General features: G+C 39.4%; 1 protein-coding gene across 12 annotated transcripts in view; it reads right to left on the reverse strand.

Moving 5' to 3' along the window:
• Positions 1-234: 234 nt before the first annotated feature.
• ENPP2 (ectonucleotide pyrophosphatase/phosphodiesterase 2) overlaps positions 235-14551 on the reverse strand; it is a 116703-nt gene continuing 102386 nt past the window's right edge. For all 12 annotated transcript variants that reach the window (XM_055287126.2, XM_063643524.1, XM_063643527.1 and 9 more), the window contains 6 exons: positions 13810-13946; positions 12327-12462; positions 11270-11347; positions 7959-8091; positions 5992-6148; positions 235-840 (listed from right to left, as the gene is read on the reverse strand). In XM_055287126.2, the coding sequence (XP_055143101.1) occupies positions 670-840; positions 5992-6148; positions 7959-8091; positions 11270-11347; positions 12327-12462; positions 13810-13946 (812 nt within the window). In that variant the 3' untranslated portion in view covers positions 235-669. The remainder of the gene's footprint in view (positions 841-5991; positions 6149-7958; positions 8092-11269; positions 11348-12326; positions 12463-13809; positions 13947-14551) is intronic.

The following is a 14551-nucleotide window of genomic DNA, read 5'->3' on the forward strand; positions in this document are numbered from 1 at the left end:
CAAAATATTTTTAAAAGAGATACATTGAGAGATTGTATTCAGAAGTGCTTCTAATTCCTCTTTCCCTCTGCCCTTCTGATTTCCTATAGATATGAACGTAAACCATCTCATCCAGGTCATATAAGCAACTAGGAAAATGGCCTAGTACAAGAAATGTGTTCCTTACACACATGAATACACCTGAAACAAACCCTCTAATTTATAAGTGAAATAAAAGCCAAATAAAACCAGAAAAAAACTGAATGTGTGATTTATTATGTTTAAGATTGGTTTATAAGGCTTAAATATATCTGTCATAGTTAACAGTTAACAGCAAATAAAGGCAACTTTACAAAATCAGTGTTTCCATACAGTACAGGACTAAATGTGGCAACTGTGCATTGGAAAATTAATATTTCCTCAATGCAAATATCAAATCTGCAGCACCATTTAGAAGCTTCCACTAAAAACTCAAGCTGCAGTATTTATTACAAGCTCTATTCAGAACACAAGGCTACCTAAATCAAGCATTAGAGAAAAACAGTGGAGTCATTCAGGCATAATATGTCAGATTTGGTACAGGATTAAAATACTAACATTTTTAATGTCCTGGTTTCAAATTAATAAATACAAAAACAATATAAAAATATACAACCAGTTGATAAGACTGTACTGCAGATGCTCAGAAAGTTAAATCTCGCTCTCATATGTATGCAGGTATGTCTTGAGTGTCAGGATTTCTGGGTAGCTGCGGCTGGTCTTTCGGAAGAAGTCCAGGCTGGTGAGATGTTCAATGTCACGCACCCGAGCTGTGTGCATCTTCATGAGTTCTTCTACCCATTTCGACTCGTCCTCTGAGCTCTGCAATGGAAATAGAACAAAATCAGAATCAGAATTTTCCAGAGGAGTTTCTCCAAACGGTCAGTTTACTCCAAGTCCACAAATGACCTCTGTGCACTCTTGCACACAGAGCCACTGCATGTTGATCCTTCCTGGCCTCCCTGCCACTCCACCGCATTCCTATTGGTAATGTGCCACAAATACCTGCCCTCGGCTGTAAACATTTTCAACAGCAATTAACTGTACCAAATAAACGAGACATGTGGTGTCAGAGGGCATTTGACTCAATAGGTTCTCAGAACATAAATCAAAATTAGGAAAACCAAAGGCCCTAGAGAATTCAGTAATTTGTTTCTTTTCCAAGCTGTCAAATTGCAGTATTGAGCACAGAGTACAAGTAATTTGGAATATGCTTCTGCTTCCCAAGGAAAGTGAAGAACTTAAGCCTAATGCACAAAATTGTGTGTGTGCATTCCTAGTTTTTCAAAAGAAACTGCTGCATCAACTACGTCATCTACTAGAATGCATAAATTGCTATTTGAAAAATGAGGTCAACTCGAAGCCGCTCAGTTGATACATCTGGCGCTCTGGGGCCCAAAAGGCCAGAGTTGGAAATGAGGCTGTACTACTTCTTGGCTATGAAACCTTGGTCAAGCTAGTTGACTTCTTGAGGCCTCACTTTCTTCCTTGGTTCACAAGGATAATAATGCTTACTTCTGCAGCTCCCTGGGAGGTAGGGAGGAGAGGAGGGAAGAAGTGGGGGGAAAAGGTAAAGCAAGGAAACACGGAAGAAAGGAAGTGAATCTCTGTCTTAGCTGCTTGCCAAAAACTGCCCCACTGACACAAGTTCTAGATGAAAGACATTCAGATGTCCTACATCAAACAACTTGTCTAACTTGAAACTAAAAGGTAATTCAGGGGAAGCAGTTCTTTGCATCTCAAAAATAGCTTCTTTCATTTTTGTGGGAAGTTTAGGGAAAGAGTGAGGTCTAAGAGCCCTGTGAATATGGAGCAGTGTCTACTTTCATTAGTAGACATTGAGCAGGGGGGCCTTTGCAAGTAATTCCATTCACAAATGCCTCCGGAATTGGAATGGCTTCCAAGAGCCCTTCTATAAGTTGAAGGGTGGCTGCATGTCCCAGGTCTGGGAATATTCAGACATGCCCTCATCCAACTCTTTACCACTAGTAGTCTCAATGAACTATCCACCAAAGCCCGAGAACCTGCAATGGGCTTTCTCGGAAAGCTCCAACCCACACAAACCTGGACAGGGAACTGCAGCAGCTTGTGCCAGTGCTAAATATGTTCCGGGAGGGTGTTGGTTCAGGAAACTGATGCCTGGCCATCTCAGGCAAAATGAAGAAAGGGGAAGAAATTGCTTTGCAGGCTGGGGAGGTAAGAATTTTAACCTTCATGTCCCACCCTCCTAACCCAACCTAACCAAGATCTCTGCGATTCACAGGAAAGGAAAGACCTAAATATAACTCTACCCACAATGGTACTGACCAGTCCTCAGCATGACCCTATAATTAACGAAGTAGGAGGTCTCCAGATGGGTCAGGACCCCCTCAGAGTAAGCAGGGCAAGCATGAGCCTGTATTTTGAGAGAATTTTCATATTCAGCTCATTTGTTTGATTTTTCAATGGTCAGTCAGTCCAATTTTTTCTTTGTAAATGCAGTCATTTGAATGTGTGGACAGGGGTGAAAAGATTTTTCCTAATTTAAATGACGGCTAGCTAGGATTATAAGAATTCTGCAAAAACATCTGTCTTTTGCTATTTCTTTCCTTGGGAAGTGATTTGCCAATTTCATTGGAGAGGCAGTCTCTTCTGGTTCTCACACCCTGAAATCTGTCCTATAATTCATCATTAGGAAATACTAGCTATGTGGCCTGTGAAGAAAATATCTTCTGTCTTGATGTTAGCTGGCAATCCACAGAAGCATTCGCTGATGAAGACTATGCTGCAAGATGCAAAACTAAGAAAATTCAAATAAAAGTTCATGAACAGCAAGGTAGGGAGGACAGGAAAGACTTTAAAAATAAATCACTTAGAATATTAATGCAAACAAAAGCACAATCCATGAACTTGCTTGCTGTCTTCCTCATTATGGACATTTATTCTTCACCCGTCTTTTCTCCCTGACTTTCTCCCCAGGTTTGTGAATTCAGGTCCCAGCAGTTTTAAGGTAAAATTCACAGGAAGGAAAGTTTCTACATGAACAGGTGACCCTTCAACGAGAAGCATGCTGGCCGTGAACTCTACAAGAAATGCCTCCAAACTCTGTGCAGAGTCAGGAACCAGTAGAGAGAGGAAAGCCTATGAGGACTTCAGTGGATTTCATTTTTCAGATATAAAATTTAGATCAATTACAGAACATCCTTTGCATTGAGTTTAGAGCAGTATTTTTAAAACTCTCCATCACCAAATTCCTCTAATGACTGAACTTGAACATGTATTCCCCAGGAATCTAGGTACACCTTAAATGGCCTACTATATATACGAAATACCTTTGTAGTCTTTTCGTCTTAGAACTGTATGGCAATTTTAATTTTTATCCCATAATACAACAGAAATTTGCAAGAATTTCACCTCCCCACAAGTTTCTAATAAAACTGAAGCTTAGCGAATGTATACCATGTTCTACAGAGGCATTACATCCACCTGGGGCTCTTGTGGTTGTAAACAACCAAAATTGAGAGGGCCAAGCCAGTAAGTTGATAACAGCTTGTCTCTCACTTGCAGTTTCCACATTTCTCTACCACCCATTCCCATCATTTATAAAACCCTATGGAGCCTTCAAGTATAATATTGTTGTCTTCCATCCTTCCTTTTAGATCTCCAAGACCACAACCCCAGTTCAAGTTCTCTCTTGCCTCACTCCTGTGAATCTTGCCAAAGCCCTTTGAGCACAATGTTCAGCCTCCTCCATTTCAAATTTCTCTTCCTAAAGCAGAGCCCAAAACGTTGCTCTTCCAACTAAACATTTTCCTCGGGTACCTAATGCCTTAATCGTAAGAAAAAATTCCTGAAGTCCCAAAGTTCTACTACGGAAGTCCAATAAACTGGAAAGAGGATGGGCTGTTGGAGTCAGAGGCCTTAAATCTAAAGCTCTGCTCTTCTGCTGACTAACCAAGTAATCACACAACATACTTTCCCCTTAGTAGCTATAAATTTCTCAACAGTTAACAAAAAGGCAGGGGAGAGATCATATATACACATATTTGCCTCATACTGTGATTATATGATTAGAAATAATATATGTAAAGGACCTGCACATAATCGGATCACAACATGTACTCAATAAATGATAACAACTACCACTACTGCTCCTGCTATGATGACTGCTATAGTCACTATTACTACTACTCCTTTTTAAAAATTCGATTCCAATCAACTTTTAAAATCTTTTCTCCCACTATTTGCCCTCATTTCTAATATTCAGGCAAAACTTAATTCACTTTCTGGGATATATTTAAACTTTCTAATTTTCTTCTACATTCATAGACTCAATCTTCACCCATAATTGAAGTCACAGATCAAAAACTATCTTGCCCACAAAGCTGATCATCTCTACTGAAGCTATTCTTACGGCTCCTTGCCTTTCAGTGTGGCAATTTCCATACCTGTTTTATTTGTTGACCCACTCTGTGGGCTGCCTAGGAATAGTGAGTGTGTCTAATACACTCTTGTTTCTCCTAGAGCACCTTATACAACTTAGGAATTTGAGTAGTACTTGTTGACTAAAGATTATCTTCTGTAGATTACATCTCTACTTCTTCTGTTATGTGAAACAAAAGCATAGACTATTACTTCTAAAATCAATCTTGAGCACAGACTTTCCATCAAATTAAAAGGACCTGAAGATTTTTCTATTTGTCCCTGAGTGTCAAGTTAGTACAGGGCCAGGAGCATATAGCATGGCTCCTGTCTTCCTCCCTAGTGTTTTCATGATGCCATCCTGCATCCTAGCTGTCTCCCCACGGGATGAGTGAATCGGGAGTCATCTGTGCTATCTGAGAAAAGAGTGACTGTTACACCTCCATCATAACTAGTAGCAAACCTGATTAGCAAGGTATAGATTTCTTTCTCGCTTGCTCTTGCTTCATCTGTGTGTGTGTGTGTGTGTGTGTATGTGTGTGTATTAAAAAGTTTCCATGGCTGGGTGCAGTGGCTCACACCTGTCATCCCAGCACTTTGGGAGGCCAAGGTGGGCGGATCACGAGGTCAGGAGATTGAGACCATCCTGGCTAACACGGTGGAACCCCGTCTCTACTAAAAATACAAAAATTAGCCGGGCGTGGTTGCGGGCGCCTATAGTCCCAGCTATTCGGGAGGCTGAGGCAGGAGAATGGTGTGAAGCCCGGGAGGCGGAGCTTGCAGTGAGCCAAGATCACACCACTGCACTCCAGCCTAGGTGACAGAGTGAGACTCCGCCTCAAAAAAAAAAAAAAAAAAAAGTTTTCATTATGGGCCACACACAGTGGCTCATGCCTATAATCCCAGCACTTTGGGAGGCCAAGGCAAGTGGATCACTTGAGGTCAGGAGTTCGAGACCAGCCTGGCCAACATGGTGAAACCCCATCTCTACTAAAAATACAAAAATTAGCTGGCCATGGTGGTGCCCGCCTATAATCCCAGCTACTCGGGAGGCTGAGGCAGGAGAATCACTTGAACCCAGGAGGTGAAGGTTGCAGTGAGCCAAGATCAAACCACTGCACTCCAGCCTGGGCGACAGAGCTAAAAAAGAAAAAAGTTTTTAATATAGAAATTTTTAAACATCCAGAAAAGTGAAGTGAGTAATATAATAAAACTCCATGACCTCTTACCAAGTTTCAACAATTATCAAAATTTTGCTAGTTTCTACTTTTTTATAAAATTTTGTCATTCTCCACTTTCTTTTGCAAAATGAAAAACATTTGGACACTTATTTCTCAAAATTGTACACAGTGATAGAGTTATGTTAAATGCACACATACATTGAAAAATAAAAAGTCATTAGAAGGCAAAATTCCTACATGTTAAGCAAAGTTCTGTTTGGTTCCTTTCTTTTTTCTGTTTAGGGTGAATGCTTTATAATAAGTATGTTCTAGTTCAATGATGGAAATATAAAGTAAGAAACGAAGGTGAACTATGGAAGCAAATCCTAAAGGACTCTCTCTGTAAACTCACATTGCAGCTCTCCTCGTTGTCAGGCCGGTGAGGCAGGATGAAGGAGGACACAGAGAGAGGGCCGTCACACTTGTCAGCAGGCTGAGTGAAATCCAGACAGCTGGTGATGATGCTGTAGTAGTGAGTTGGAACAGGAATGGAACTGCCTTCCACGTACCTGAAACAGGAAGGTAAAACGAAGTCACAGTTGATGAGTTGATGTTGAAGCTTTCTTTTTTAAATGGAGATCAATGAATACTACCTAAGTCACTAAAATTAATCCCCATTCGATTGAATCATTTTTCACTTCTAAGCACTAGCCCGCTTCTATGTCTTTGAAGATAATGTTTTCTTTGCCTGGAATCCCCTCACTCCTCAACCTGGCAGAGTAAGAAAGATACTCCAGGCAAAGAAAATGGATTGATCTAAGAACTGGAGACAGGTAATGGTGAATAGACCAATGCAGTAGAAATGAAAGGCTGGAAGAGTCAATAAAAGCCAAATTATGGTGGGTTCTGAGTGCCAGGATATGGACTGGGGCATTATTATTTAGGTAGTAATGCTCCATTAAAGGTTTTTGTGCTAGGGAATGTCATTCATTATTAGATCCATGTTTCAGGAAGATAACTTTCCTAGAGTTGTATAAAATGGACCAGGGGCAAGAGACATTAGAGCTAGCAGAATAATGACCTTTTCAAGCTACAATGAGATGCAGAACTTGATACAAAGAACTCATTTACCAAAGGAAGTACTAAGGACTGAGTGCTAATGATGGACCTAGAGGTATAAAAAATATTTTCCTGTAGAGATCAGTACAGAAATTCATAATTCCTTGCCTGGTTTTCTATTATCTTAATTTTATTCATTTTCCAAATATTAAAATTATGATTTAACTACTAATTTAATTTTGGCTAACAGTGATCAGCAATAAAATAAATGTGCAATTTACACAAAATTTCTCTTCAGAATGACTGGAAAAGAAGTAAGATAATTTCTATCTTATTTATCTGTGTTTATAAAATAGCAATTTATTCTGTAATTATCTCTAAATCACAATTAAACCCTCCCTTATACTCTGGGCTGCTGATTGTTTCATGCTTGTATAAAATTAAATAACTACATTCTGAATTTGTCAACAAATACAAATTTGTTGACAAATTCAGAATGTAGTTATTTAATTTTGTACAGTGAAAATACATCCCAATCACTCTAAATCTTGCCTTCTCCGCTAGACTGTGGGGCCCCCTATGAGCACAGATAATGGCTTTTATATGCCCAACAGCAACAAAGAGACAGAGACAACCAGATTCAATCCAAGTCCACACGCACTTTCCTGCTGGGAGGTACTGACTCAGAAAATCTAAGGGATTCTTCAGTCCCACCCGAATAATGAAGATAAGTGGGAATGGTCATCTTCCCATTGAAGAGCTGTTGAAGAAATGACTAAACAAAATTAAATCCCTTCATACATTTTTTTCATAGAATAAAAAAGTGCATTTATTTACCACAAAACCCAGAATTCCATTCCAACCACCAATGCCCATTTAATCAAAAGAATTGATAAATGCAGGCTGGGCACAGTGGCTTACACCTGGAATCCCAGAACTTTGGGAGGCCGAGGAGGGTAGATCACTTAAGGTCAGGAGTTCAAGACCAGCCTGGCCAACATGGTGAAACCCCGTCTCTGGTAAAAATACAAAAATCAGCTGGATGTGGTGGTGCATGCCTGTAATCCCAGTTACTCAGGAGGCTGAGGCAGGAGGATCACTTGAACCCAGGAGGCAGAGGTTGCAGTGAGCTGAGATCACACCACTGCAGTCCAGCCTGGGCAACAGAGCAAGACACCGTCTCAAAAAAAAAAAAAAAAATTGAAAATTCAAAAAATTAAGGGGTGTCATCTCTTCTCTAGTACATGAATATTTGAAAAACTTCTTGAGTGAGATCTTGGGACTTAAGAATCACACACTGAGTAGAAATGAAAGGCTTACTGTTTTATTTTGTCCTCTGTGTCATGTAAGCCATCATAGTCATAGTCGAAGATCGGCCCACTTATCACGTTAACTCCATTTCTTTCCGAAGCATATTTCTTCACCAATACCCTTTGGAAATAATTCCAGACCCCTGTGCAAAGACAAAAATCCAAAAACCAATTATTCATGAAGAAAACTCCTTACTCTGGCCAAATTCTCTCTAGGACGCATGCTACGAGCCAAATGTCACAAGCCAAGAGATAAGAGAGCTGTCGTGATTCATGAGATGAATCCATTCTATGGCATCACCAGAGTGTGTGTCATTTACAAACCAGCAAAGGGAACAATGTAGAGCTATGAAACAATGGTAGGGGAGTTTAACATAGTTCAAAAGTCAGGAAAGGATCCTCCCAAGCTGAGATCTGAAGCATGAATAAGTAGGTGGTGTTTCCCAGGCAGAACACACCAGGCAGAGGGAACAGAGTGTGCAAAAAGAGGAAGTATGGTGTTTCAGAGTAATGAAAATAAGGCCTTACTCTTTCTTCTTGTCCTTCATATCTCATCAATATGCTAGTTCCCAGGTTTAAGCTTTACCCCGACCTTTCCTGGAGCTCCAGACATGTTATCCAACCACCTACCTCCTAATGCACTGGAATACCTAATATGTCAAGCAAAATATTATCCAACAGAATTCTTAATGTTCCTTCCTAATCCTGCCCCAACCCTCGCCTTCTCCATCATAATCAATGGCTCTGGCACTCACTCAGGTGTTTGGGCCAAAAGCCTGAGTCATCCTTGCTTTCTCTCCTAGCTATAGACACATGTGAACAATTGCTGTCAGTGCTGTCACCAAGGTACATCCCAATTATCCCAAATTTGACCACCTCTCATCTTTTCACTGCTCTATCTTGGTCTAACTTACCATCCTCTCTGAAGTGAACTATCACACCACAAAAGACTACTCCCTGGGTTCCCTGTGAAACGCTTACTTCCCTTGTACCTTGTAGCCCACTCCCCCATATCGTAGCCGGACGGATCCTTTTACACCACAAGTCAGATCGTCTCTTTCTCCTGCACGCGTGCACACACACCACCCATTTCCAACACTCCAGATTATTTTTAATCGTAATTAGAATGAAATCCCAACTCCCCACCATGGTCTTTGCTTACCTCTGTGACTTACTTCCTACCCCTTTCCCTATCACGCGCAAGACTTTCTTCCTGTCCCCTAATTTTGCCAAACTTATTTCAGGCTAAGCTTTTGCACTTGCTCTTTCCTTTGTTTGAAAAACATTCCCTGATCTGTGCATGTCTGCTTTCTCCTCTATAATTCTTTCTCACTTTCACTGTCATCCCCTGCAGAGAATTGCCTTGTCCCCTCTGCCTCTAATTTCCATAATGGCCAACCAGAAGGGCAGAATGGAAATGGGGAAAAACAAGAGAATAACAGAAGACAGGATAGGCAAGCAATGGGCTGGTTCTGAAATATTAGATCGAATTCGCCATGCTCTCTTCAACATGGGTGTCATGCGGTTCTGGCTGTTAACCCCTCTTCCCTCCCCTTATTAAAAAGCACCTGGCCATCCTTCTCATACTGCTTCAATTGCTCTTCCTGCCTTCTGAAACTCTGAATGGCAGAGCAGCCCACAAGAGCCAAAATACCTTAGATAATTATTTGCAGTCAAGAAAGCAGCCAGACAGTAAGAAAGGTGTTCAAATGTTAAGCATGAAGAAAAAATGGAGAGGAAGGGAAGGAAAGAAACAACAATGAGAACAGTCAAAAGGCCAGGCCCGCAGAAATGTGGCATGTGAAAAACCACCCCCATCGTGGAGAACAGCAAGCTCTCTATGAAAGGCCTTCTCCACACCAGCCTCAGGGTGGTACTGTCTGTTGCCTTGATTGCCATTTGGTCAAAAAAACACATCAATAAAGAATAAATAAATCCAGGGAACCCTGATTTGCGGAAATTAAATGAAGCTGCATTCTATGTAATATTGTGATATATGTAACTATGTGAGTTTCTGAAATGCTTCTCAATTGGGTCTGAGAACAAACCAAGAAATCTTTTAAAAGCATACTTTTTTCACTCATAAGCAATAAATTCTCTTTGAATAAACCTTCATTTACTAACTAGGACATCAAATAAACATTTTTTTTCTCTAAACCGTGTGGCCCTTTTCACCAATGCTAAGCTGCGGAGGCCTGCCACTGTAGCTGACACTCCACAATCGCCCACTCCTATTTTGAGGCTCCCTTTCAGCCCTGAGAGTTACATAACACAGCCGGAACCTCCTCCATCAAGTTGAAGCACATAGAGGTGCTTCCTTTTCCTACCTTTCCCATAACGATGTAAGTTCTGTTCACTACAAATGTACTGAAAGGTGGTAAAAGCTACTTAATAATGCTTACTCTATCTTTGAACACATGGATAGATAAAAGGATGGATGGGTGGATGGGGGGATGGATGGATGGATGGATGGATGAATGAGGATGGAGACATAGATGAATAGTTAATAGAAACAAAAAATGCAGTGCTTTTGCCACTGGATAATTAAGTCAGAAATCCATATAAACCTTAGAGGTCATGCAATCATATCTCTTAATTTTACAAATGAGAGATTTAATGACATTTCTATGATCACACAGCCTGTGGTCACACTCCAGGAACTTGGTATTTTGTGCCCGAGCTCATTGTGCCTATACAATTCTTGACTTCACTAGCATCCACAAATATTTATGTCAGGTACAAAGAAATTACAAATGTTCAAAGAAACTAAAATAATTGGTACAGGACTAAAATCATCTGAAATAAACACTCCGATGATTCAGAAGGCCCTTTCAGCTCTTGCTGGGTTTCAGGGCCAACATTCAGAAAATGTTATCACCCCAAGAGGAAGAGGTGCTACTGGCATTTACTGTAATGCTCAACAAATAAATATAGATGCTGTTAAATATCAAGTGGCTTTCAAAATATAGTGAAGACCCTTTTTAACCATTAAGATAATAAGCATTGAAATAAAAATAACAACCAGATTAGAAGAAAAACACAAACTTGGGTTAGTTCAGTTTCTACCATGCATGACCTGTGGTCACTTTCTGTGATACCAATTTCTTATAAACCAGGGATAAACTACCAGCCAACCTTCCTCACAGATTCAAATTTTGGATCAACAGTAGAAAGTTTACATGAAAGTTCCTCAAAAATTATAAAGGTTAAACACATGAAAAGTATTCTTATTAAAATTAACAGAGGTAGAAAAGGTAAGGGGTAAATTTAAAAATGTTTATTTTCATAAATAACAGTGTATTAGGTAAATATTGGACTTACGTTTGAAAGCAGGATACATTGGAACCATATTGGTTACAAGGAATGCATCATATTTAGCCTCTGGTGAAGAGCTCAGATCTAAACATTAGGAAAACAAATAGTATACATTGCTTACCAAAATCTATATCAGTTAAAAAAAAAAGGGGGGGGTAGAATTTTCTTAAATGGTCCAAACAACATGAAGTAAATGAATCTACTCTTTCATTCCCACTCCTACCTGCTTTATACAACATCTCCCTACTCCCCTCCCACTCAGTCTCTTCTTCACTCAATAGCTCTCTCCCAAAAGCCATTTACAATGTTTTTTTCTTACTATCTACTTCTTGAGTCCACCAACATTATGTAAAATAACTCCTTGATTTCATCAGTGCCATTTAGACTTAAAAAAAAATCATCAAGGTAATGAGAGATGGTTTAAGGGCTTCAGATTTTTTTTTCTAAATATGGAATCTTGCTCTGTCACCCAGGGTGAAGTGCAGTGACCTGATCACAGCTAACTGTAGCCTCAATCTCCCAGATTTAAGGGATCCTCCCACTTCAGCCTCCAGAGTATCAGGGACTACAGGCATGTGCCACCAGCTCAGCTAATTTTTTAATTTTTTTGTAGAGACAAGGTCTTGCTATGTTGTCCAGGATCATCTCGAACTCCCGGACTCAAGCAACCCTCCCACCTTGGCCTCCCAAAGTGCTGGGATTACTTTGCAATTACAGTGGTGGCTCACGCCTGGCGTCAGGTAATCTTAAGAGATCCCCTCTACAGTATTACAGAAAGGACTAGTGTCTTAATGATTCACTGTTTCCTTTTCAGATTCTCATTTAATAATGTAAGGCGGGACACAGAAGATTCCCTTGCACATCAATATTCCCCTGGAGAATTATATTTTTTGAAAGCTAGTCACTTTTTGGCTGATTTTGGAAGGATCCCATAAAAATTCATTTATATAATCTTTTGAGCACCCTCTCCTGAAGAAAACCCAAGCCACTGAAATTCCAAATACCAAAATTGCACAATGTGACATCCCTCTGAAGGCATCAGATCTTGATACTCTTAACTTACAAGGAGGAAACAGGAATCCATAGGACATCTGCTTATCATTTTTGTAGGCCAAACAGTTCTGACTGAAACTCGGAGAAACACGGACATCAGGCCGGACGCAACTGGTCAGATGGTCAGGAATGCTGGAAACCTCAGCCTGCACGGGAGTCAGAGGCACTCAGCAATGCCGTGGCTCTGTTATGAACAGCTGAAATCGAAACCCATCTGGCTTCTCCTATGCTTGTATACTGATAGTCTGACTCCTTTTTTAAATTTTTTATCTTTGATAGTCTGACTTATTTTTAAAAGTCCTTAGTTTTAAGTACAGTAAGCCACAAATTTTCAAACTTTTTTTAATCAACATAACTCTCTTTATCAAAGTCTTAAGTAAAACAATATAGAAAGCAGAACATAAAGCAGAAATCCCACTGTTGAAATAATACATAGAATCTCATCGAAGATAACTTATAAAATAACACTCTTAGAAACAATATAGATGTATCTCCTCTAAATAAACTATTTATCTGTATGTATGTGCGTGTGTGTGTGTGTGTGTGTGTGTATAGAATGTACAAGAACATACATATGTGTACACAGTACAAATTAACAATAAACTGTGTTTAGGGCAGTAGAAGTGTTCTCCTCCTTTGTATTAAAAAATTTAAAACATGCCTCAACTGCCAAATAACATTTTCTAATTCCTGATATATATCTATTTATCTCATCTTCATCAAAATTGAAACCCCCAACATAAAACTTTTATTAAAAAACAAACCAGGGCCAGGCGTGGTGGCTCACGCCTGTAATCCCAGCACTTTGGGAGGCCGAGGCAGGCAGATCACCTGAGGTCAGGAGTTCAAGACCAGCCTGACCAACATGACAAAACTCCATCTCTGCTAAAAATACAAAAATTAGCCAGGTGTGGTGGCGTGCATCTCTAATTCCAGCTACTCGGGAGGCTGAGACAGGAGAATCACTTGAACCCAGGAGGAGGAGGTTGCAGTGAGCTGAGATCATGCCACTGCACTCCAGCCTGGGAGACAGAGCAAGACTCAGTCTCAAAACATTAGAAAAAACAAAAAAAACAAAAAAAAGATGCTGATAGTGGGGGAGGTTGGAGGGGAGTGGGTGAGTATGTGGGAACTCTGCACTTTACACTCAATCTTGCTGAGAAATAAAATGTGCTCTTAAAAAATAAAGTCTATTAAAATAAACAAACAAACCTTGGCAGTTTCCATAACTATCAGGCAATGACTTAGGCAGAGTAAAAGAAAATAAAAGAATTAGTGACCTACCTTCAATGTTTAACATATTCCCATGGAATTACCAGAACATTGAATAAAGGCTAATACAAAATATCTTACAATTAATCCAACATAGGATTTCTGTCATTAAGAAAAAATAAAATATTTTCTAAGACAAAATTCTGTTAAGCAAGGAATCATTGTATTAACGTGAGGAATGTATTAAAATAAAAAATATAAAATCCAATTTTCTCAATGACCTGTTTGGAAACAGTATATGATGTCCAGAGTGGCATTAGGAATATTTCACTATAACCACTTTCAAAGTCAGTGTGATATAAGATATCATATCTAGTCCGATAAAGCACTGCAGGTCGCCCATAGAGGAGGTGTCTCTCTAAGAAAGAAAAAAAATAAACTGTGTTAAATGCATATTAAATTTTACATCAAACGTTAAAGAAATATTGGAAGAGTCAAGTTACCTAAAATGGCTAGCTTACTTATTATTAATATAGCACCTTCTTCTTAATTTAATCAAGCTAGTTTTCCTAACACTTTTATGGTTGATCTGATCACCTAACCATGGGTCAAGACTTACAGTTATCAAAACCATAATGTAAATGCTGCATTTACGTAATGCTTTTTTTAGTTGTAAAGAATTTACAATTTGTATATAAAGGAAACATTATGTAATAAATTTTGAAATGATTCAGCTGAATGGAAGGCCAATAGGATTGGATTTCTGTAGAATTAATTATTTTGACCCCTGAAGAGGCTTATCAGGTACACCAATGATATAATTAAGAAGAAGGCACACGTTGATCATTATATGCATACAGCAACTCAAATATGCATTCCTTCAGCATAAAAAGTGAGTAGTAATGAGCATTTAAAGTAAGCAGCTTTGTCATACAGAGGAAAACTCTTTAGGTAAGAACTTGAAGGAACATGTATAGATAAAATAAGTGGGCATTCAAGAGGGTCTTCTAAGTACAGAAGAGG

This window comes from Symphalangus syndactylus, chromosome 7 (assembly GCF_028878055.3).
Source record: "Symphalangus syndactylus isolate Jambi chromosome 7, NHGRI_mSymSyn1-v2.1_pri, whole genome shotgun sequence".
Lineage (NCBI taxonomy): Eukaryota > Metazoa > Chordata > Mammalia > Primates > Hylobatidae > Symphalangus > Symphalangus syndactylus.